Genomic DNA, 23125 nt, shown 5'->3' on the forward strand with positions numbered 1-23125 from the left:
CTTAAAAATTGGTAAAATGTCAGTATTTGTTCACACAGCTTGTTTCTACTGCTACAATTTGTTCATTATAAGAAAACAATTTGAACCAAATAGTCAAAATTATAATTAATAACATTTTGAAATGAGCGTTTTTAAACTTTTAATCACATTTATATTATATAACAAAAATGTATTTTCTTGGCAGTGAGGGGCTTCAATATAAATGTATTGATTTTAAAACACAGACTCTCATAATAAATGAAATGAGTTACATTCCCACTGACCTCTTTAACTGATGATGACGTACATACAACATGTAATTTATCAAATATCTTTTTCTTATATTAGAGTTTAGCATATCCACATTATATGTAGACAATTTGTAATGAATTGCGTTGCCATGGCTGTGTTTTACTGTGTGCTGCTGCATTTTGCAATTAGACATATTGCCTTTTTAATCTTTTTAAAAATGTTTTCTCTCTCTGATGAAGCTTTAATCTCCACCACATGTCCAAACGCTTAAAAATCAGATCAATTACCAAGTCACATTCAGTCAAGTCACATTTTTCTGGCTCTTCACGCACAAACCCAAATTAAATTCAAAGTAAGCATCTGTCTATTATGACGACGGATGGCCAAAGCATAGTGCGCATCGGTGTTGTAGTTTTGTTAATGCATGTATGTCCACGTGTGTACTGTATGTGCATGTGTGTGTGTGTGATAGAGAGAGAGAGAGAGAGAGAGAGAGAGAGTGCGTGCATTTGTGTGTCTGTGAGTGTGTAATTAAAACAAGTGATTTTTTTTTACACACAGATTATCCCTCTATCCCAGCTGGTCAGAGTTGGATTTGACCACCCCGACAACCAGAGAGAGGAAATCTCTTTGGGGCTAAATCCAAATTGGCACCCTTGATGATTTTTTTCCAAACTGAAAATGTGGGAGTGCTCAACTATTAACTTGAATTCGGCACAAAAAAAATCTAAACATAACCAAACATTTTTGTAATGTAACTCACCGACAGCTAGAAGAAGCAAAAGTCAAATTGTAGAGACGGAAAATACACACAAATGGCAAACTTTCGTTTCTTTGGTTTTTATTATATTTTTACGGCTGGTCACTATTTATTAATGGATTTTCCACGACTTCAATAGAGTTTTTGGCGATTAATCATGTAGCAGCATCACTGTGTGTGTGTGTGTGTGTGTGTGTTTGTGTGTGTGTGTGTGTGTGTGTGTGTGTGACCCTGCTCTGTAAAATACTTCAAAGAATTGATCATCATTCAATGATTAATAGCACAGAGGCGACGTTGTTGAGGGGTTTTATGTGATTGTACTGCATTTGTGGAGGCATTATAAACAAATTCAAGCTTTAAAGGGAAATACACTCACAAGGACAGACAAGCCATGGAGATGCAGAGGTTTGTGCACATCTGTCCTGTTTGTTTGTTTGTTTGTTTGTTTTTTATACACACATGGACTCAGAGAGAGAGATTTAACAGCGCCCTGCCTTGTAATGAGGTCAAATCAGCTAACTGGTCCCTCATGTGAAAATGGAGAGACACTGCACAGTTGTGGAATTTGCCTTAAGCACCGTGTAGTACGTTCACAACAATATTTATAAATGTAAAACACACAAATAAGTGGTAGCAATGTGTTACAGATTATAAAGTCTATTTTTCAGAATAATCCAAACATGAATCTACTATTTGAATTTGTGCTGAGAGCTGGAAAACCCACAAATATGGAAGGAAGTTTTATTACCGTTTAATAAAACAGTTTGTGAAATGATCAACCTAAATGCAATACAGACAATCAGCTTCTCAAGGAAAGTCTTTTATATAAAAATGAACACAGTAAATTTATATAATTTGATCATATTGTGTTATGGCCATCATGAGAGTCACTGAAATGGTCGTTCAATATAAATACATTAAAAAAAACAGATAAAAATGATCTTTACATACATACATTACACAGCCTCAAAGCTCTTTACACAGTTAATTACAAAATGAGCTTTCAGTGCATTCATGCTTTTCCAATCCACATCCATCAGATCAAATTAAATGGTCTAAAGAGATTCAGAGAAGTGTGCGGACGACAATCAAAATCAGGCACATAATTCAGGGATTATTAGTACACATAACCCGTCTTTGTAATCAACACAGCGCAAAAAACGTGTGCTGTGTTTGACCAAATAATTGCAAATTGTACTTTTTCAATGAAGAAACATAGTATATTTCTGTATATTAAGATATATATGTGTACTGATATAAAGATATATTAAGATATCTATAACAAAAGAGGGAATTATTCTTTTTTTCCATGTTTCTGTGTCATGAAATGAATTAATTCAATAATTATTGTTTTATCCGGGGACCATGTCTCTGTCATCGTGTACAGTATAAATCACCTTCATTCAATCAAAGTGCATATGAAAAGGGAGCATTTGAATAATTTAATTGTTCACACCAGTCATAAATTAAAAAAGAACAAAAAACATTAGAAATTATTATCAATGCATAATGTTGTCTTACAATTTGTTACACGCTTTTACTTTTAATTGGAACATTTTATGTGCAATATATAGTCATGTATATATTTATATTAGTATCGGTTAAAATCATATTAGTAACACCTGAATAACAACTTTATAGCAGCTACAGTCATGAATGCAAATTCATTTCTCGGGTCAACATTAGTTGGCAATACAGCCTGCTAGCTACAGTATAGAAGCTTACTGGGAATTATTTGGTAGGAATTGCATATTGCTCATATTCTCAATCTGCTTTTAGCCCTGCCAGTGTTTATGAGCTGCGAGGCTGCAGGACGCTGGTGAACCAGGCCGCCACACAGCTGGAACCTCTGAGCCCTTGTAGAGTGGGATCTTTATCATTATCAAAACATCTGGGCAGAATCAGAATTTATATTTGTAGAAAATGTGGAAAAACCTACAGAAAATCTTCTCACAAAAATATATACGTATATATATATATATATATATATATATATATCTTCTTTTTTTGTTTGTTTGTTTGTTTGTTTTTTTACAAATATTTATTTCTGTCACGAGGGTGAGTAATCCCAAACTCTTAATCCGTCCAAATGCTGTTTTAGAAATGTAGCTAATGCATTTGCTTTACCTTTACTACATGTTTTTTACTTTTAAACAATTCTTTTAGAAGCATTTTTAATCACTTACTGCCCTTTTCTTTTGGTGTCTCAGGTTATATTTGTCCCTTCAGTGTCTCTCATGTCTTCAGCCTTGAGGTAAGATATTTTGCTCTAGATACAAATTTAATTGAAAAACGAGTTGAATAATTTACCTAATGAATTAAAAATAAGAATTTAATATTCACAAAGCTTTCCTACAGTAAAGTTGATGTATGTTTTCATGTGGTGTTACGACTGAACGCAGGTAACACATGTTAGCTCATGTGTCTTTAATGTTTTGTATAGGTAGACAATAAAAATAGGGTGAATCAGTTTCTTTTTCTCTGGTATCAAATCCCTCCTCCTCTGACGGAGGTGGTGACGGTGACGAAACTGACTCCTGGGTTGTTCAGTTTACACAGAGGCTGTGAGCTACTTAAAAATATTGCATATTTCCTCTGCATCTGCTAACATATAAAAAGGTTCTTCTCTTTGACCATGAGTTATTTTTGAGCTATATTCTCTGCTGTAAACAAAACGGACAAAAACCACACAACCACTCTCCTCACGTCTGAGTCTCAAAGAAAAGTCTCCTCGTAGTTTTCACCAGGCTCCCCGAGTTCAGAGTCTCTGGATATTGATCTGACCACCTCAGAGAGGTCGCCGACTGCCCTGGTCACACTGTCATAAGATGGTGGTGAGGACATCAGAGTGTCCTCCGTGGTCTGTACAATCTCCACCCCCGCGGGCCCATAGTGCTGTATCATAGACGCTATCAGCCCCTCTGTTTCCGGGGCATTCTCCACGTCCACCACGGTCTCGTAGTTTATTTGTCTGTAGAGGTAGGACGCCTGTTTCATCTGCCGGCGCACCAGATGCCTCCTATAACACCTCTGGATGATGATCGCCGACACCTCCTCCAGCTTGCGGCGCAGTGTGGAGGTGATGGGCTCGTGGGAAACCTTGGAAGGGTTTGTCATCATGAACTTCTCCTCCATTTGCTGCTTGAGGGCGTCCATGTCACCCGACTCTCCTAGGACACGCTTCGTGAAGGCAAACAGGATGTCCAGGCAGTGGATCCTATCCCCACTGACCATGGGAAGGTCCATGGCGATCAGATTGATCATGTTGGGCTTGGCGATGCGTAGCGGCTCGGACAAGGTGTCAGCAAAGCTCGACAGCATGGAAAACTCAATGAACTGCGTGGCCTCAGAATCAAACTTCTCCCAAACCTCATAAAACATCTCAAAGTCATCCTCGCTCAGCGGCTCCGTACTTTCCTCCGTGGCGACACTGAAGTTCTCCAGAATGATAGCTATATACATATTAACCACAATGAGGAAAGAAATGATAATGTAACTGACAAAGAAAGCTATGCCCACCGACGGGCTGCCACAGTTTCCCCGGGTGTTGGTGCCGGTGTTGACAAAGTGAGCGTCACACTCGTCTGGAGAGCTGGACATTATCGGACTCAGGAGGTTGTCCCAGCCTGCAGAGGTGCTGATCTGAAAAAGGCAGATAATACTGTTTCCAAAGGTCTCAAAGTTAAACATGTCGTCAATCCCATCTTGTTTTTTCACGTAGGCAAAGTTCGCCATTCCGAAGATAGCATAGATGAACATGACGAGGAAAAGCAGGAGGCCAATGTTGAACAGTGCTGGCATGGACATCATTAAGGCAAACAGTAAAGTTCTTATTCCTTTGGCTGCACGTATAAGTCGAAGTACACGTCCTATCCTCGCCAGTCTGATGACTCGAAACAGGGTCGGAGATACAAAGTACTTCTCAATGATGTCTGCAAGAACGATCCCTGGAGAGAGAAAGAAAAACAAGACAAGAACGGGTTTGTCTCATTTCACAGCGATGCACTTAAATATAATTAAAACTAATGCACTAATGCACTAATTAAATTGTTTATAATAACAATGGATCAAATTACATTTTTTTAAATCTGTCATCAACTTTGTTTGTGGCCAAACATGAAGCAGATTTCAGTGAAAAAGCTCAGATGAACCAACCGTGTGCTTCCTGTCCAGCGCTAAACCTCAGACCAACAAAGTTAGCGCTAGCTTTAATTAAAGATGCTGAACATAATTAAGACACATATTTCCCTCAGGGGTCGATGGAAACCAAAGCAGAGCTAAAAACAGAATGAATATCGCACCACAACTGATTAGGTGTGTATGTGTAAATAGGCATCTGTTGGCTAACTGGTCGCCATAACAACTTTATCAGGTGATAATATGACAGTAGCTGCGTTTCCATTAACCTACTTAATGAGCAGCTTGAAATCTCAAACTAAAAAATGAGTAATGGAAAAATGTCGCTAAAAAAATTATACGCTCAGATGTGCAATAAAGCAAAATTTATGCAAAAGTGAAATCCACATTTCAGTCACATGACATGAGATATGAGGGATCTGCCTTTCAGTCATTACGTGCACCAGATGTCCTCGTCGCCTTCGACTCAACACTACGACGGCTATTACTGGCTGAAGATGCGCATCTCGCATCTCATCACTTAATGGAAACACAATTAATTGTTTCTAGTTTGGCCAAAACTACAATGGAAACGCGGCTAATGTTGTAAGGAAAAAAAATATCAGCTGATGCAGCTAAAACTTTCATTCACATTATAATTTGTACAACAGGAGACAGAAGTTTATCTTTGATGAACGTGTGTGATTTGAATAAAAGAAAATAGAGAAAACAGCACAAATAAAAAACAATAAACCAATAATACTGAAAACTACAACTCCCTTGACAGAGCTAAAGGTTACTGGGTTATCTCTTTGTTGCAGTGTGTCTCTACCTACCCACAATAGACAGAACTATCACCACAAAATCAAAGATGTTCCATGCAACTGTGAAGAAATAACACCGGAGGGCGAAGAGCTTGATCAGGCATTCGGTGGTGAAGACCACGATGAAGACCATGTTGATCTTGTTGAGGACGGACTCCATGCGCTCCGACTGCTCATCTGTCTCCACCATCATGGTCACCATGTTGACGATGATGAGCATCATGATCATGATGTCAAAGGCTTGCTTGGACACGAGATCGAAGAAGAAGGCTTGGAGCACGTTCTAGGATTGGGAAAACAAAGGGCGGTTCTGTCAACATGAGCAGACAGGTCCATATGCAGGATCAGAGCTTGTTAACACAACATGAAGAAGGAAAAAAACATATTATTCTACCGCAGGTCTCGGTATGGGCTTCTGTGGCTTTTTAGATCCTAACTTCTTCATTGCGTTGTAGTACTTCTTCTGTTCTTCAGTCATGAAGATATCCTGTCCACCTAAGTATAGACCAAAACACTAAACATTACCTTTACAGAAGAGAATTAAAGTAATTTAAAGTAATCTATTCAGATCTGAGTCATTTTGTTTTACAGGATACAAAAATGTCATGAATGTGATCCAGGGCCAACATCTGCCTCGTTAATACTCATCTTTCTTTTCTGCTGATTGAAGTTGTCGATAATGACGCCGATGAAGAGATTGAGGGTGAAGAAGGAGCCGAATATGATGAAGACGACAAAGTAAAGGTACATGTAGAGGTTGATTTCTCTGATGGGCTGTTCCTCCACCTGAAAAACAAACAGATTTGTAAGTACGTACTCTGACATGTTGATGACTCGCTGTGAGCTGTGAGACAGATACTTACTCCTCTTGAATCAACAGCTGCATGCATTATCTCCATCCATCCTTTAAACGTAGCCTGTAATACAACATTACATATTACTGTTTGGTACTGTTTGTCAACCACTGACTTTATCTTTTGAAAAGCAACATTACAAACTGCAAAAGGAAACCCACCACTTGCAGCAGGGAAAGGTACCCGAGTCCCACGTTGTCGAAGTTGACCTTGACTTTTGTCCAGTAGAACTGGGTGTCGTTCATGCCGAGGCAGTCCGACTTGTTGTTGACTACGGTGACGCTGTGGATGAAACCCGTTCTGTTCACGCACTTTCCGAACTTGCCGGCGAACAGGTTGACTCCCATGATGCTGAAGATGAGCCAGAAGATGAGACACACGAGCAGCACGTTCATGATGGAGGGGATCGCTCCGATAAGAGCGTTCACGACCACCTGATGGGCAACAAACAGGAAAACAGCTCAGTCTCGCAGTAATGAGTCACTCACATTATATTTCTAATTCCTTTAGTGATTCATGGCAATTCAGTTCATTAGCTCATTATCTGACACTTCACTGAATGAAAGCATAGTTTCACAGTTTTACCTCAAAGCCAATAAGAAAACTGATTCACTCTGATTTAAGCATGAACGCAGCTTTGCGTTGACTTCAAGTTGACTTGTGACTGTCTCAAACTTCCTAAAGAAATAATCCAAATCACCTTCATCTGAAGGGTGAGTCCAGTCAGGTAGAAACCTGCCTGTTCCGTGTCAGCTAAATGCTAAAGTCAGTGTGTTTACATGCTCACAGTGACAATGCTAACATGCCGATGTTCAGCAGGTGTAATGTTTAGCATGTTAGCATGCTAACATTTGCTAATTAGCACAAAACACAAAGTATAGCCGAGGCCGATGGGAATGTGATTAGTTTTGCAGGTTTTTGGTGAAGCCTGTAAACTAAGTTACTGGACAAAAATAAAATCTGACTTGATGACGGCGCTAGAAGAAAAATAAGCACCGAAGATGATAACAATTCATCCTGAGGGGGAGCAGAAATGTCTGAACAAAATTTCTTGATAATCCATCCCATAGTTGTTGAGATGTTTCACTCAGAAACACAAATATCAACATCGTGGTGGCACTGAGGGAAAAATCACCAAAGTCAGTACGATGGATGGTCTGGTAAGGATGCATGTCTGTGCACATTTCAGTGCCAATCCATCCAGCGAATGTAAACATGTTATCATTATTCTGACCTGCTGGTGCATCAGCACAGATATTTGTACCAAATGTCAAATCCAATCGTTGACCAACCAGCCGACGGTACCACTCAGGCAGAGAACCCACATCCTTGGTTCGACAAATTTAATGGGAATATTTTCATAACTGGGTGATCATCCCAGGAACAGTGTTGGAGGACGAGTGACGTCAGAGAAGAAAGGAAATCTCATTTCTCACCCGCATGCCCTCGAACCTGGACAGAGCTCTGAGAGGTCGCAAAGCCCGGAGCGTCCGCAGGGACTTGATGGCAGCGAAGTCGGAATATCCCAGTGAGTTTGCCACCAGGCTTATCAAGGACACCTGGATGGAGAACAGAGGGGCATTCGGACTGTGAGAATCGTAAAATAAATTCAAATGTAAATGTTAATCAATGTTCATGTTTAAACCTTTGTGGGGAAAGTAGCAATATTTTTTTGTTGTACAAAAGGAAGTCCAAAACGAAAAGTACTGAATAAAGCAATATAACATAAATGGTCTTTTCCACACATTAGTCAAGGAACTGCAAATATTTATTAACATATTTAAAGAAAAAGCTAAATAAAAGGTCATAAAGACATCTAACGAGCCATACTTTTAGAGAGTTTTAGTGTATTTTGGGACATTCCACAGTTAGGAACACAATTATTTAATATTTGAGGTTTAGATTTGTGTTTGTTGTTGTATTGTCTTTTAGCAAATTTAGATTTCCACTCTATTCTACATCCAAAACAGACAAAACAAAATGGTATTCCGCTGTCGAATGACCCTTGGATGAATGAGAATGGTGTGATATAAATGAAAGAAACAAGAAATCCATGTCATGATTGATGATGACAAAACACAGACAAGTATGCACATATGGACAAATAGTTTCCATACATGCATACTCAGCTATATATGCATATAAAATATGTATATATATCAAATAGAGTGAGTTTTATAAAGAATTTATATCTGTCTTTGCCAAATTTGTTTCCCAATTTGCATCCAATTGATCCAATAAGTTCATTAAAAACAATTTGGGCTAATAAGGTCCCAATGGTCTTCTTTATAAAAGTCTATTTACAGATGTGTTTGTCCAATATATCTAAAGAAGATACTCAAAATTAATTATAAGGACTAGAGAAGTCTTTGGCTCCACAAGAGTACAGACAGAAAAATACAAAAACACAATAAAAGAAAGTAGGTGGTACTTTTCATAGAGAGAAAGGAAAGGTACTGCAGGTAGTTGCAATAAGACTGGTATTTTTTTTTTTTTTTTTTAACAACACATAACAAATAACACTCAGTGCATGAATTAGACACAACAGTAAAGACATGAATTCAACCAGTGCATTTCTAAATTGCAAATAAGACTGTCATGTTTTTATAGGTTTAATATCGACTACACCAGATCTTCTGTAGATAAACCTCAGAGTACATGGCACTGTATTTTTTTTTTGATATAAAAGCCAAGGTCCTGAAGTAAATGATTCAAAAAAATAAAAAAATAAATAAATAAATAAAAATAAAATAGAGTAAAAATTGATCTAATTTCACAAGAAAATGTTTTTGTTTGGAAACAGGACGGTGGCTTTTGATATCGCAACAGAAAGCACTTACGAGTGAAGAGACACAGACGCATTTGTGATGCAGATGCAAGTTTCCAAATCCCCTTCCAGCCCATACTCACCTGGGACCTGCTAACTACAACTTACCCTAACAATAGAGCGATCTGTGGCAATCTGTGTAACAGCAGGTGAGATCAGAGGAAAGGTCAGGCCTCGGGCTGCACGCCTCGGGCACTTCGGATGTCTACACACTACAGAGCCACATCCATTTTACCCAAACACGTAGACATGCTCACAAAGTGTAACGTGACTCTGCTCCCCGGAGCTCTTTTAATTTGGAGCATTAAAGCAAATGTAAAACTGTACAATTTAACAAACGGTTTCTTGGTGCGATTTAGCAATGTGTGTGTTTCAGGAGCGTAGAGTTCGGTGGGTCTGGTACAAAATCAATCAAGAAAGTGGCCAGTTTATTGTTACGTATAAATTAACTGTCAAGTGCTTTCCTGTAAGTAATATGACACTTACCAAGCTGTAAAATCCCACAAACATGAAAAGCTACATTCAGCTACAATGAGAGTCGTTACAGTTCAACCTGAATTCTCAACATGTGATTTATTTCCCCTTTCATGTGGCACATATAAAAACATAAGTCGTACAGAAAAGTGTTCACTTACGTCCACGATAAGAAAGTCGAGCCAGCACCAGTAGTTGGTGAAATACTTCTTGAAGCCGTACGCGATCCACTTGAGGAACATCTCCAGCACGAAGATGTAGGAGAACACTTTGTCGGCGTACTCCAACACCACCTTAACCACTTTTCTCTTCTCAATGTAGATGTCCTCGAATGCCTGCAGCGGTGCAGGAACAGCAGCGTGAGAAAACACAACTTCATCACCTCACCGCCGCAGATCATTAAAAGTCTGGAAAGTTCTGGGTTCTGCTTTTATGGAATCAGAGGATGAAATGATAATTCAGAAGTCAGTTATTTTAGATATAAAATATTCTCAGCATTTCCTATTGCTGCGATTGCTCAGAACATGATGGAAAAGGGCTGATTGCTGACTGACTTCTTTGTTATAATAATGGGAGTTTGTTTGATCGAACTGGAAACACATTCACCGGTTGCTCTGTTCTGTCAAAGTAGCTGCTCAGTGAGTGTTTCCCGCCCTCACAGCTCTGCTACCTGCAGTATAAAACTGCACCTGCTGCTAACACCTGGAACCATTGGTGTTGCTTGATCAACCAGGACTGAGTTTAAAAGTTTAAAACAGTGCTTTAAATGAGTAAAGTTCTTGATTATCTTATTCCTCTAATGGCACCTAGCAGCCTTACCAGAGCTCCGCTGCTGAGCAGGATCATGAAGATGATGAAGGTCTCAAACCAGCTATGCTCCACGATCTGGTAGCAGGTCTTCCTCAGCCGCCACCAGGCCTGACCCAGACCACGGCTGGTGTCGATGTCACAGCACTGACAGTACCTCATGCACACTGAGAGGTGAAAACAAACCAGCACAGATTACGTCACACGAAGGAACAACCTATGACAACCTAAGCATGTTAATAAATGAGATTTTATACTCACAGTCTGGGAAACACTCGTCTGGCTCCATACTCTCCTCGGCCAGCTCTGACAGGTCGTCTATCTCGTCCCCGGGTCTCCTCAGGTCCACTGTGCTGCCCTCCGACAGGCTGACCTCCTCCTGCAGTGACACATCTCACTGTTATCAACCAGTTTCATTGTGGATCCATTATCTACCGGGACCGATTGCTCCATAAAGTAACATGCAAATTGCTAAACACCTGCTGTGACATCACTGATTGGGGCGTGGCCGACAGGTCGAGTGTGCGTATAAGTTTCAACCCGAACAGAGCAGCGCAGCAGCATTTGCCTCTGTCGTATCCAGCGTGGACTCATCCCATCAAAGCCAGCTCACCTAGACGCGCTGCCTTTCCTTTCAATCTCCTCTGAGCCTTAATACAATTTTGATGAGATTTTCGTGTGTTGTAACAGCAACATATTTAACATGATTCACGGGACAGAGGTGCTGTTTCAATCCTATAAAATGGTATGAAGTCTAATCCAGAATTAAAGAGCATCCACGGGACCTGTAGACCGGAGATTAACCAGCGTAACCATCTTAGTGTTTAAAGACAGAGCGGAGAGAACGAGCACCGACAGCATCTTCACGGGTCAAGATTATATATAATAGCAGGATCAGAGATAATTGCTACATGTAGTGATTGTAATACATGTTTAGGCTGATTGCTCTTTGCTCTGTAAACTACACAACAATTCCTTTATAATTACCATCCTGCTTTTTTTTCCTTGTGTTTAAAGCTCTACGCATGTAAAATGTATCCTCCCTTACTGCTGAGCAGCTGCTGATGTCCAGTTAAGCTGATGGAGGGCTGGAGGAGAGGTTTTTTTTTTTTTTCATTTCCATTTTCCCTGATGCCTAATTCTGGTGTGGTGCGGAGTGGAGTGAAGCATGGCAGGGAAAGAGGAAGAGAGAGCGCCAGACTGCAGCCCGCTCAGCTCAGCCTGGCCCTGCCTGGCTCTGCTCAGCTGTGACAGTTTAATCTGCTCTGCAGGGCCTGGCTCCACATCTGGCCTGCTGCTGTCGGCCTGCCAGAGAGGACAGGAGCAGCGCACCCTCCACCTCAGCAAACCCCCCCCCCCCCCGACCCACAGGACATCAGCGGTGGAGGAATACAGGAGGGACAGGAAGGGAGGACGAGGAAGGGGAGAGAGACGTTTGCTCAGCTGATGAGTGTAACGTGGTTATGCAATCAAATGGGTCAAAGACAACAACAGCACCTTAATACGTACTAACTGACTTAATTATCCTAATATTACTCAAGTGGTAAATAATCATAAATATTTATTTAAACTTTATTTATCCAGGGTGTTTGCTGGGTGTGAATGATCGGCCCCGGTCCCACTCACACAATGTCGTATATTCACTTGTATGACAGGAGAGCTGTTGGGCCTGAGACACTGTTGGAGGCAGCACATCAAAACAAATCAGGTCTCATTTCACCCATCAGGTGTGGCGATTATAATATTGATTATTGACTCATATTCTCATATCAAAACAGCTTCGTCAATCACAGTCCGGTTGCTTTCTTGCTGAGAATTAGATGAGACGTTTGATATCGCTCTCACGTCTGTAACTTAGCTTAGCACAAAGACTGGAAACAGAGGGAAGCTGTTAGCCTGGTGGGTAACAAAATCCACAGTGTGTCTCTAAATAAAAAATCAGTCTGACCTGACGTCAAAAGCAAGACTTACTGCGCTCAGCTAAGAAACAGTCCAGCATACAAATCCCTTTCAAACCATCACCTGTTGTTTTTACTTGTTTTTGTACGGATTAAACAACAGGATGTAAAGTGTTCATTATAGTTGACAGAGCCAGGCTAGCTGTTTCCCTCTGTTTCTAGTCTTTGTGCTAAGCTAAGCTAACATCATATATACAGTACAGACACGAGAGTGATGTAAACTGCATCTTTAATTTTTGCTAAATAAGCTAAAAGTCTAATAATGCTGTACAAATAAAACAAATAATACTGCCAGTACACACATCCATGCTCCACCCACACAGGTGTTTGCAGTTAAGTTGCCTGATTGGATGTCCTCTCATCAGTGTGTGGGGAAGCACCAGGAAGCACCAGTCAAATAGAATAATTGCAAACACCTGCGTGGGGGGGGGTTCAGGGCCATTTAATATTGGTCTTCAGGCCTTTTTCACAGCAAACATTTTGTCACAGCAGTAAAAGTCATGACAGTGCACAACACCAGCACCCTGACACTGAAGCGGCTAAATGGAGTTCAACCATCATTATTAGTTTTATTGTCAACACCCGTGTGAAAAACTTTGACCTACATGTTTGTCTAGTTGAGACAAGGGTTCACAGAGAGGGGCTGAGTAAACACAGCAGCACCTGACTGTGGCTGATAATATTTTATCAGCACAACAACATGATAATAATGTCAAAATGGCTGAAGTAGTTAAGTGTGGTTATTCAGTTTGTGTAACTGTCCCTGCATCGTCTTTTCCAGGCAACAAAAATATGCTCTTTACCATTTGGCTAGATTGTATAATTGGAAATGTCTTTTTTTAAGGTCATCCTTTTGTCACACAACTCGGCTTTCTGAGAAAACTTTGCCAGATGTTCTGCATGATGTTACATTAACTATTAATAACTCAAACTGAAATAAAACATCTGGATTTACAAGTTATATTTGTCCCACCAGGGCGCTCGTCTCCATCAGAGTTCACCTTGTCTGCTTGACAGATTAACAGCTTACGTGTCCGGAAAGCCTCCACATCCGTGTTCACTTCGCAGCCCGCCCTCCACCCACCTCTACTACACCCATGACCCATCATCTCCACCTCTCGCCATGCTTCACTCCTCAGTGACACGAACAGCAAGAAATCACAGCTGGAGGCCTGGACACTGATCACATTCTTGACGGATGTTATTTCACTTAAAAAAAAACGGAGCCAAAACAAACACGGAGCTGAACTGATGAATCTTTTGAGAAAACTTTCTAGAACATAAACAACCTGCCACTTGTGTCGGTAACAACACATCATGTAACCGTCAGTTTTCTAATTATTATTTCATCATTTCGTAGAAGTTGTACTAATTGGGAAAATGTGTTTGGTTTGTTTAGTACACATTTAATAAACTAATTCTAATTGATGAACTAATTATTAAATAATTGATAACTGATAGCGTAACCTAGCGAGTCAGTCCATATGCAACATGCAGTTTATGTAGAACAAACTTTCCAATAATAAATTAACAACAGGTGAATATTTACTTGGTTTTCAGTGGAGCTGTTTCTTCAATAAAAAGCCTATTTCCCTCATGATTTGCACCAAATTACACATTTATTTTCAGGAACCTTCCTGGGAAATTATTTGGAAATTCCAGACACAAAAATTATTAGTCAATATCTCGTTAGCCGTTACTTTTTTAGTATCACATTTCTAACGAATGGAGAGATGTTGTAGTCAGCAGCTACGTTTACCTTTGCTAAAATATACTTTTAGTTATTTGATATCATTTTTCTGGCAGAAGGCAGGAAGTAAAAATATTGACCTTCTCCACGGCCTCAGTTCAATAACAGCCCGTGGACTGATTTCACTGTAAAAAGACTCAGATGAATTTTCCACAAAATGAGGATCTGGTGTTTATTCTCTCTCCCGAGTGCCTTGCCTTAATGCCTTTTTTGGCAACAGTGCACAACACTAGCTAAAATTAAGTCTAATGTCAACAAACAACTGCCTCCCAGAACAACACAAAAACCACATACGCACAAAGAAGTCATCAGTCATCTAGTGAAGCCAAACGGGATGTGACCGACGTCAGGGAAAAACTAGGGTCAGAACCGGTGAGGCATTGAATTCATGGAGGGATCTTATAACATAACATTAGTCAAACTATAGTCTGGCATAGCAACTCCCATCTCCACGCTTCGTTTCACTCAAATGTTGTCTATAGTGTCAAATACAGTAAAACTATATACTGGCTGCAGGAAACACATTTCTAATGGGAGGGAACCATTACCTGTGGGGGGAGTAGACTCTGAAACAAGACCTATCAATCATGTCCAGTCTTGTGTATGTCACGTCACTGTATTGGCCAATGCCCAGGACTGCATTTCACTTAATGACAAGGGTGCTCTGAATGTTACAGATACAGTAGTGCCTTTAATTTTGAGTCTCTGCCTCAAACACAAAGGGGACATCCAAATTTGGGTCTTGCAGTGGTCAAAGGCAAAAACACCAGTTATGACATCAGTGAAGAAAGCAGCATGTGATCTGGTGTTGGTGGATAAGCTCTAAAGGCCGTGAGTGTACAGAGCAGTAAAACATTAAGCTTCAGTCTTGTGTTTACACTTGTTTCTGGATATGACAAACTCACCGGCTTGTTGTCTTCATCCTCTGACGACTCTGAAATCTCCTCCTCTTCCAGAAACTCCACATCCGACTCTCCGGGTGCGATGGGAACAATGACAGTCAGGTTTGGGTTGGTCATGTAGCTGTCCTCCTCTGGGATGACGTATTTCTCTCCATAGCATCCGAAAACTCCCCCATTGCTTTCCACGTGATTGCTAACCAGCTTGATGGCCTGACTGGCCTCTTTGGCCTTCTGCTTCCGACGCTTCACGCTGTGGTTGTAGAAGTCGCTGACGTGCGTGGCGAGCCACGAACCACCGGAATTGATACGGGCGATGGCGATCTGGATGTTATTCAAATCCCCGTCTTCATCTGGAGCGGAGAGGTTGTCGGAGCTGAAGGAGCTGAGCAGCAGGGCCAGAAAGAGATTCAGCACCTGTTGACGGACAGATGTTATGTTACATTTGATTTGGAGAAATCATCAGATCATTAATGTTATTTCACCTGAAACTTGCATGAAATGCTTTGTTAACTTTGTGCGTACATTTCTTTAGCCTGTAAGCTGAAGGATAAGTGCACCTAATGCACAACATGATATCCCACATATTTTGTCAACACTGGCAAATCCTGCATTGTAAACTCGAGCGGATATCCTACCCAGATATGCTCAGACACATATGGCTTCGGCTGCTTTCAGCTACACTGAACTCAAGGCTCCAAGCATCCAACTCCCAAGTAATCTGTCTACTCGGTTAGAGAGCAGCAGCATCATGCGCATCTCTGCACTGCATGTATGTGTGGTCTGTGTGTGCGCACTGCCTGTGTGCATGTGTGATGTGCACAGTTGGTAAGGATCATCTTTAGCCACTGAGCCAGTCAGAGATGGGGAGCATGAGCAGATGATTAGTGATGAATGCCCTCCGACCTCCTCGCCCCTAAGCATCCTGGATAATCCCTTAGATAAACAGCTTTCCCACGATTCATGTGCAGAGGAGGTTTCTATCCATTAAACTGCATAAGGAGCACTGTTGTGATCTGGCCTTTGCCCTAACAAGGCAATAGAGTCACTGAAAGTGTCTGTACCCAGCAGGTGTAAAAACAAGACAAACTGCTGTGTGCTCTTTAGGTCATTGCTGTTGAAAAAGCAGAGTTAAATCCTTTGAGAGAGTATTTAAAGCTGTGTTGTGTATTTAGAGAGTCAGAAAGGTGTGAACTGGTGTGAAACCACCAGGCTACAGATGATGCAGAGGTGTCGGAGGTGGAATAACTGTTCACTGAGTTCACTGTCTCTTTACTTATTCTGTTTCTCCTGCCAAGGCATGACACATTATGCAGTTTACCAAAATAAATGTGGCAGATTTAACGCTCAACATTAACAGTAACCTTTGAAAAAATAGGTCTTCAATTTTACACAGAAGTAAACGAAGACAAGTTCTTCATTTCTAGCCGATGAAAACAGATATTGTTGGGTGACTGTCGCTGTCTGGCTTTCTCAGCTGTAGCTAGCTGTAGCTACCTATTGTAAGCTAATGCTAATGTTAATGCTTAATCTCATGAGTTGGTTGAAAACTGAGGTTTAAATGTTTCCAACTGATTTGTTTTTAAAACAAAAAGCCTGTTAAAGTAAATACAGACATGGCTGTGGTGTTGTTAGCTAAAAGCTTAAAGCTAAAGCTCACTCATTCACTACTCACTATCCAGGGAGTTCAATATAGGGGACGATATCATGCGCGCATATGTAAAATGGAAAAACACTTTCAGACCCTACTTTGGTAACTTTCTCTGCACCGTCTTTCTGTCAGTGCGAGTGCAATGCATGATGGTCTATATTGCTTGGTTAGTGACCATCAGTTGTGCAATACTGACACACTATATAGGGAGTAGTGAGTGATTTCAGATACAGCTCTGGTTACTACTGTAGGTACAAAGCTAGCTGAGCATGCTAATGCTTGCAAAGACCATGAAAGAAATATTAAGTTAACCCAAAAAGGTTTTAAAACATTTCTGACTGATACAGAGCAGATTAAACGGGGAACAAACTAGCATTTAATGGCAGAGGGAACAGAAGGCATGCTGGGAACAGGTGTTTGAACAATATCCAACAGGAACTACACACTCAAAGCCTCGTCGCTCCATTTTCTAAAAAGCCTGCCAGGGTTTTAAAACAGAATAAGACAGAAGTGAATTGATTGCGGTGCGGACGATGTTAATGTTTCAGTGTGTAATACTGTTCTAATATGTTTCTCCTGTTGGATAATAAACATCTCCCACTAATATATTTCAAGAATGAGCACAAAAAATTAGGCTGCATTTACAGTAAAACTACACGACAAATAAATGCTGCGATTCCTGACTCTTCCGGGATTTTGTCTTTGTTTCTGTTCTCATTAACGTTAGCTTACAGGACACAGCTGGACAACAAATCTCCATATGTTTGGACCAACAATACGTATCTTGACAATGGGACTTAGTGACTGCGGTTGTGTACAAACAGAGCTATCAGATAGATTAATCATGTTTTGTTGAAACAGCTACATGTAATGCCACGCAGGCTGTATTTCATCCTGTGTGTAAAGCGATACCTGGAATAATACTGGAACGACAGCGGGAACACACAGTGCTCTCGGCTGATCCTGTGTACAGTACTTAGGTCACAAAATCGACCATAAGACTTATTTCGTTAGCAGTGGATAAAATATTGTTGGACATGAGGCTGCAGTAAAGCCGCTGCTACTGTAGATTGTGTCTGTTGTGGCTACAGTTTGCACGACAACATGTGCAGATATTACATATATGACTTCGGAGGGACAACAGATGGTTTATACGTCGTCCAGACTTGATCTGTTCTGAGGTCCGCTAATGCTAATCTGCAAGACAGTTAACGTGACGCTGTGACATAACCACTTCCTCAGTGATCTGCGTGTGTTCAGGAGAACTGAGGGAAAGTGCGAAAACCACTGCAGCTACACAGATATTTGAGTTTGCATAATTTATCATAATGAGGCACCAGTCACATTTCGAGTAGGTCTCATCTTCATAATATGGAGTCACCAGTCCTCATTGGTGCCACTTAATCCCTGATTACTTGTGACATCATCATTTGGATTTGACTACAGTTGGTTGCTGGTGGTGTTGACTGATTATTTTAAATGTTCAGAGGGAGTCTTTAAGAATAAACTACAGTGCCCGTGTTCATCATAATTGCTTGTTGAGGTGTTTTTAAAAGCCTTTAGACAACAATGAGGTCAATGGGACAAGCAACAGTTGTTAGTTAGAATATTGACAGTAAGAAAAATATATCACCAGCCTTATCCTTTAACAAAGTACAACTTTTAAATCATGTCCAGTTTAGTACTCACCACTAAGTTCCCTATGACCATGACCAACATGAACACCAGGATGCAGAGGGGCTGCCCTGCCACTTCCATACAGTCCCACATGGTCTCGATCCACTCGCCGCACAGCACCCGGAACACGATTAGGAAAGAGTGGAAGAAGTCCTTCATGTGCCAGCGAGGCAGCTGACAGTCATTGGAGATCTTACACACACAATCCTGATAGTTCTTGCCAAACAGTTGCATGCCCACCACAGCAAAGATAAAGACGATGATGGCCAACACCAGGGTCAGGTTCCCCAGGGCGCCCACTGAGTTGCCAATGATCTTGATGAGCGTGTTGAGAGTCGGCCAGGACTTCGCCAGTTTGAAGACTCGTAACTGATGAAGAGAGCAAAGTGAGGAAGACAAACAATATACTGTCGGGTGGCGATGTTGGAATATAAGATGATTAAGACTCCCGAATCCTTTGGCAATATCGCTTTCTAATTGGTAGGTTTGATTGAATTGTTGACCAACCCTCAGTCCTGACACTGATAGTATTGATTTCGGTTTAATTTACTATATAAAAAAGTTATACAAGTACATATAATGGATAAAAAACTATGAGTGAAAAGGTTTTTTTTCTTTTCTTTTACCAGTCTGAAGGATCGCAGGACAGACAGCCCCTCTACATTGGAAAGACCCAACTCCATCAGACTGAGGCAAACAATGACGCCGTCAAAGATGTTCCAGCCTTGTTGGAAGTAATAGTAAGGGTCCATGGCAATCAGCTTCAGCACCATCTCAGCTGTAAAGATCCCCGTAAACACCTGGGAAAAAACACAGTGACAGAGACGATAAGGGCGAAAGGAGCCAAAACATCTTCCTCACTCTAAACCTGCGGAAAGTCAAGGAGGCCAAAAACACTTCACACCTGGAGTCACATGTTGTCAACACCTTGTCATGTTGAGAATGTGTGCTGTTAGATTGTTAAACATGTTAACACTGTGTTGTTAACTCCTCTACATGTACATTTCTTCTACATTTATGCCTTAGATCTTTCCTGAACTTTACATGAGAAGGGTAAGGGTCAAAAAAATTGGAAAATGTTGCTGGGGAGAGGGACATCTGAATTACTCAGAATAAGTGGCAGAATATGGATCGATGGACAGAAAACAAGGAGCAAAAAGTGATCACTTGTCCAATAATTAATTAAATAACTTTCCATCAAATTCATGAACCTCTGGTCAGATTTTGGGGGGGATCCTGCTGCTAAGACACGCGGGCCTGGTGGAGGTCAGAAATAGAAAAGGAATTAGCAGCGTTGCGCATGAATTCGCTCGTTGATGTTTTTGGTGAACGGTGAACCGAACGCATCCGTCTGAAACTAATGAATCTGAATATGTGCGTTGTTAACTCTCACAAGGGAGCAGTGTTCGACGCCGTGTGGGAAGCAGTGAAGCAGAGGGGATCGGGTACTGCAGTTGGTTGGGGCTCTTCTTCCGTTGGGGTCGCCTGGAGGTTGCCCGAGCAGCTGACACCTCTAAATGCCACTAAATCCTACACAGTGGTGCTTTAAGTGTGTTTCCAAATTTGAAGACATTGCCCGGATCTACAATCTAACAGTGAGGAGAGATGGCAAAATACAAATGAAGGAATCAGCCAACCTCCCTCTAAAAATACTCCCTCTTACCAAGTAATCACAAATAGTTCAAAGTACAACCTCTGACAATGGATCATCGCGGCCGTATTTGACCACAAGCTCAGCATCACCGGCTATAAAAACCCAGCTGCCTGATATAGAAATACATTATCTGAATGACTGTCTCTTTACCGTCTTCTCCACCGCTCATCTACCACCTAACAACACTTAAGAGACAGCGTTTTAAATGCTCCATATCTGCCCACTCCTCCTATCACTAAAGCCCCCTTACCAGATTGCCCACTGAGAGCATGGTGTTGAACTCATCCGTCATGGGGTAGTGCTCCAGGGCCATGAAGAGGGTGTTCAGCACAATGCATATGGTGATACCTAGATCCAGGAAAGGATCCATCACCATGCACTTCACCCAATCCTTTATCTTCAGCCACCAGGGGCAGTCCCATATCAGGTACTTCTTGGCAAATGTGTACCAGCAAGGATGGCACTTCTGCCTCGACTCCTCCAGCTCTGCAAACAGACACCGAGGTGAGATATTCCACCTCAGGCTTTTTGTTAAATTTCCACTTGAAGAGTTTTTTTTTTTTTTTTTCTTTCTTTTCAAACACCCAAACACCAGTGGCCACGATCTGAAGCTCAAACAACTCAGAGGTTTATACAAGCTGTAAACCGTAACCCTAAGTCTCAACATAGTGAGAATTACAAGAGCAACCTTTAAAGGAATAGTTCAACATTTTGGAAAATATTCTCATTTTGCTTTCTTGTTGACAGTTAGATGAGAGGATCAGTTTCATGACTTCAAACAGTTAAACTAATTATATTTAAAGTCTTAATTATTAAGCTTTAGAGGTGCTTTTACCTCTTTCTGGTCCTTGTGCAAAGCTAAGCTGACAGGCTTCATATTTAACAAACACACACGACAGTAGTATCAATCTTCTCATCTAACTTTCAGCAAGAAAGCAAATGAGAAGCGCGCCTCCAAAGATATCAAACTATTTCCTTAACAACCAAAAGGACTCACCCTCCATGGCATCACTGAGGAAGCTGACAGAGCTCAGCCCTCTTTTCCTGTGCACTGGAGGAGGCTCGGTCACTGTAGGTGAAGGCTGGAGGAGCGATCTGGGAACTGGGTCCTCCGCACCGGCGGGCTTCTGGTAGATAGGGAACACCGACAAATTAAACACAAGGCTTTCTCCTCTTTTTTATTTAGCAAGCTGTTAATTCATATTCCAGTATGAGTGTTTTAAAATGCTTTATACATGTATTTCACTTTTGCAGGATTTTCATAATTACACAAAGGCCTCTAACCCTCACCATGTCTTCTCTAACCCTCTCCATGCTGTAAGCAAGCATGGAGGTGGGCGTGTGCAAACCCACAGCGGTGACTCCGTTCTGGTCCAGGGAAATGTTGAGCCGACCGTTGACGGTGAGACTTGGGGTGAAGACTTGGGAGCAGTGACTCCTCACGCTGCCCGTCCTCCTCTTCCAGGGTGTGGCTGTTGAACTGGCGCGACTCCTGAAGGCGTCCCCGTGGATGCTGTACTCGTCGTCTCCGAAGTCAGCCTCCGAGTTGTTGCGTGCCCGGAAAGAGCTGAAGATGCTGACCTGGCTTCCTCTCCTGGTGCTGAGGGGGTGAGCCGAGAGCGTGGCCAGCAGAGGGTGGACTGGCAGGGGAGACAGAGGAGGCTGCAGACACACAGAGTAACATTAGGTCCGAAGGCCTACAATGTCAAAAACTATCAAGAGTGTGATTCTTGAGTGATGTACCATTGGTTCGTCCAGTGGGTCAAACTTCTCCTCAGCAGCTTCCTCTTCTGTTTCCTCTGACAACGTCCTGTGAGATCTTCTTCTTCTGCAGCTGCTACGTCGTATACTTCCTGTCTTCTGACAGATTGGAGACAGCTCTGGGGATAACACCGAGTCCGTCTCCTGGGCTTGTCTCTTTGCTGCCAACTTAACACAGATAGTAAACGATGTTACAGGATATTATGTTTTGTTTGTCCCGAGTTGAAAACACACATGAAAATCCTTGCTGACTGTCTGCGATGCACCTACTCTTTGTTCTCGTCGAAGGTGCTCCATAGCCAGCTGAAACTCTCTCTCTTTCTGCCAGGCCTCAGCGATGGTCGCCTGATTCTGCTCCTCATAGGCCATGGCCACTACAGCCAGGATCAGGTTGACCAGGTAGAAGGAGCCCAGGAAGATGACCAGCACGAAGAAAACCATGTAGGTCTTCCCCGCCGAGCGCAGAGTCTGAGGAAGCAGACAGGAAGTCACATGTCATGTTCTCATAGTTTAGATGATAATTGTATATTTATAATGGGAAACATTTTTACTCTATACGTTCAGAGCTGAGGTTTGGGGACTTGGGGCAACAGACAGAATCTGACAATCAAAGGTGAATAAATCCAACAAGTTTGATCTTATTTACCTGAATTCTAATTCAGTTGAAAAATCAATTAAAAAAATGTTAATGTGTTATGTTAAATATTAATATATTCATATATTCTTAACACTTAAAGATGGCATGGTTAAATTACTGTTGTTTATATCCTGCTGATGTCGTTTGCCTGTGTGGATTATATTGTGAGATTATGTTGAGTCATTGTTGTGGTGTAGTAATGTAATAAATATTATCATGGCCAGTCTAAGAAAATAACACCTGTG

The 23125-nt window shown here is 41.4% G+C and overlaps 1 protein-coding gene across 1 annotated transcript in view; it reads right to left on the minus strand.

Moving 5' to 3' along the window:
* Positions 1–808: 808 nt before the first annotated feature.
* Positions 809–23125, minus strand: part of LOC130179280 (sodium channel protein type 4 subunit alpha B-like) — a 42848-nt gene continuing 20531 nt past the window's right edge. The window contains exons 10-27 of the mRNA XM_056392174.1: positions 22514–22711; positions 22226–22411; positions 21773–22144; positions 21480–21609; positions 20733–20968; positions 19455–19628; positions 18841–19197; positions 15507–15917; positions 11155–11272; positions 10906–11060; positions 10248–10421; positions 8222–8344; positions 6947–7219; positions 6795–6848; positions 6580–6717; positions 6326–6430; positions 5944–6214; positions 809–4938 (exon numbers count right to left, since the gene is read on the minus strand). Coding sequence (XP_056248149.1) covers positions 3707–4938; positions 5944–6214; positions 6326–6430; positions 6580–6717; positions 6795–6848; positions 6947–7219; positions 8222–8344; positions 10248–10421; positions 10906–11060; positions 11155–11272; positions 15507–15917; positions 18841–19197; positions 19455–19628; positions 20733–20968; positions 21480–21609; positions 21773–22144; positions 22226–22411; positions 22514–22711 — 4707 coding nt within the window. The 3' untranslated portion in view covers positions 809–3706. The remainder of the gene's footprint in view (positions 4939–5943; positions 6215–6325; positions 6431–6579; positions 6718–6794; positions 6849–6946; positions 7220–8221; positions 8345–10247; positions 10422–10905; positions 11061–11154; positions 11273–15506; positions 15918–18840; positions 19198–19454; positions 19629–20732; positions 20969–21479; positions 21610–21772; positions 22145–22225; positions 22412–22513; positions 22712–23125) is intronic.

The sequence above is a fragment of the Seriola aureovittata genome, chromosome 12 (genome assembly GCF_021018895.1).
Source record: "Seriola aureovittata isolate HTS-2021-v1 ecotype China chromosome 12, ASM2101889v1, whole genome shotgun sequence".
NCBI classification, from domain to species: Eukaryota; Metazoa; Chordata; class Actinopteri; order Carangiformes; family Carangidae; genus Seriola; species Seriola aureovittata.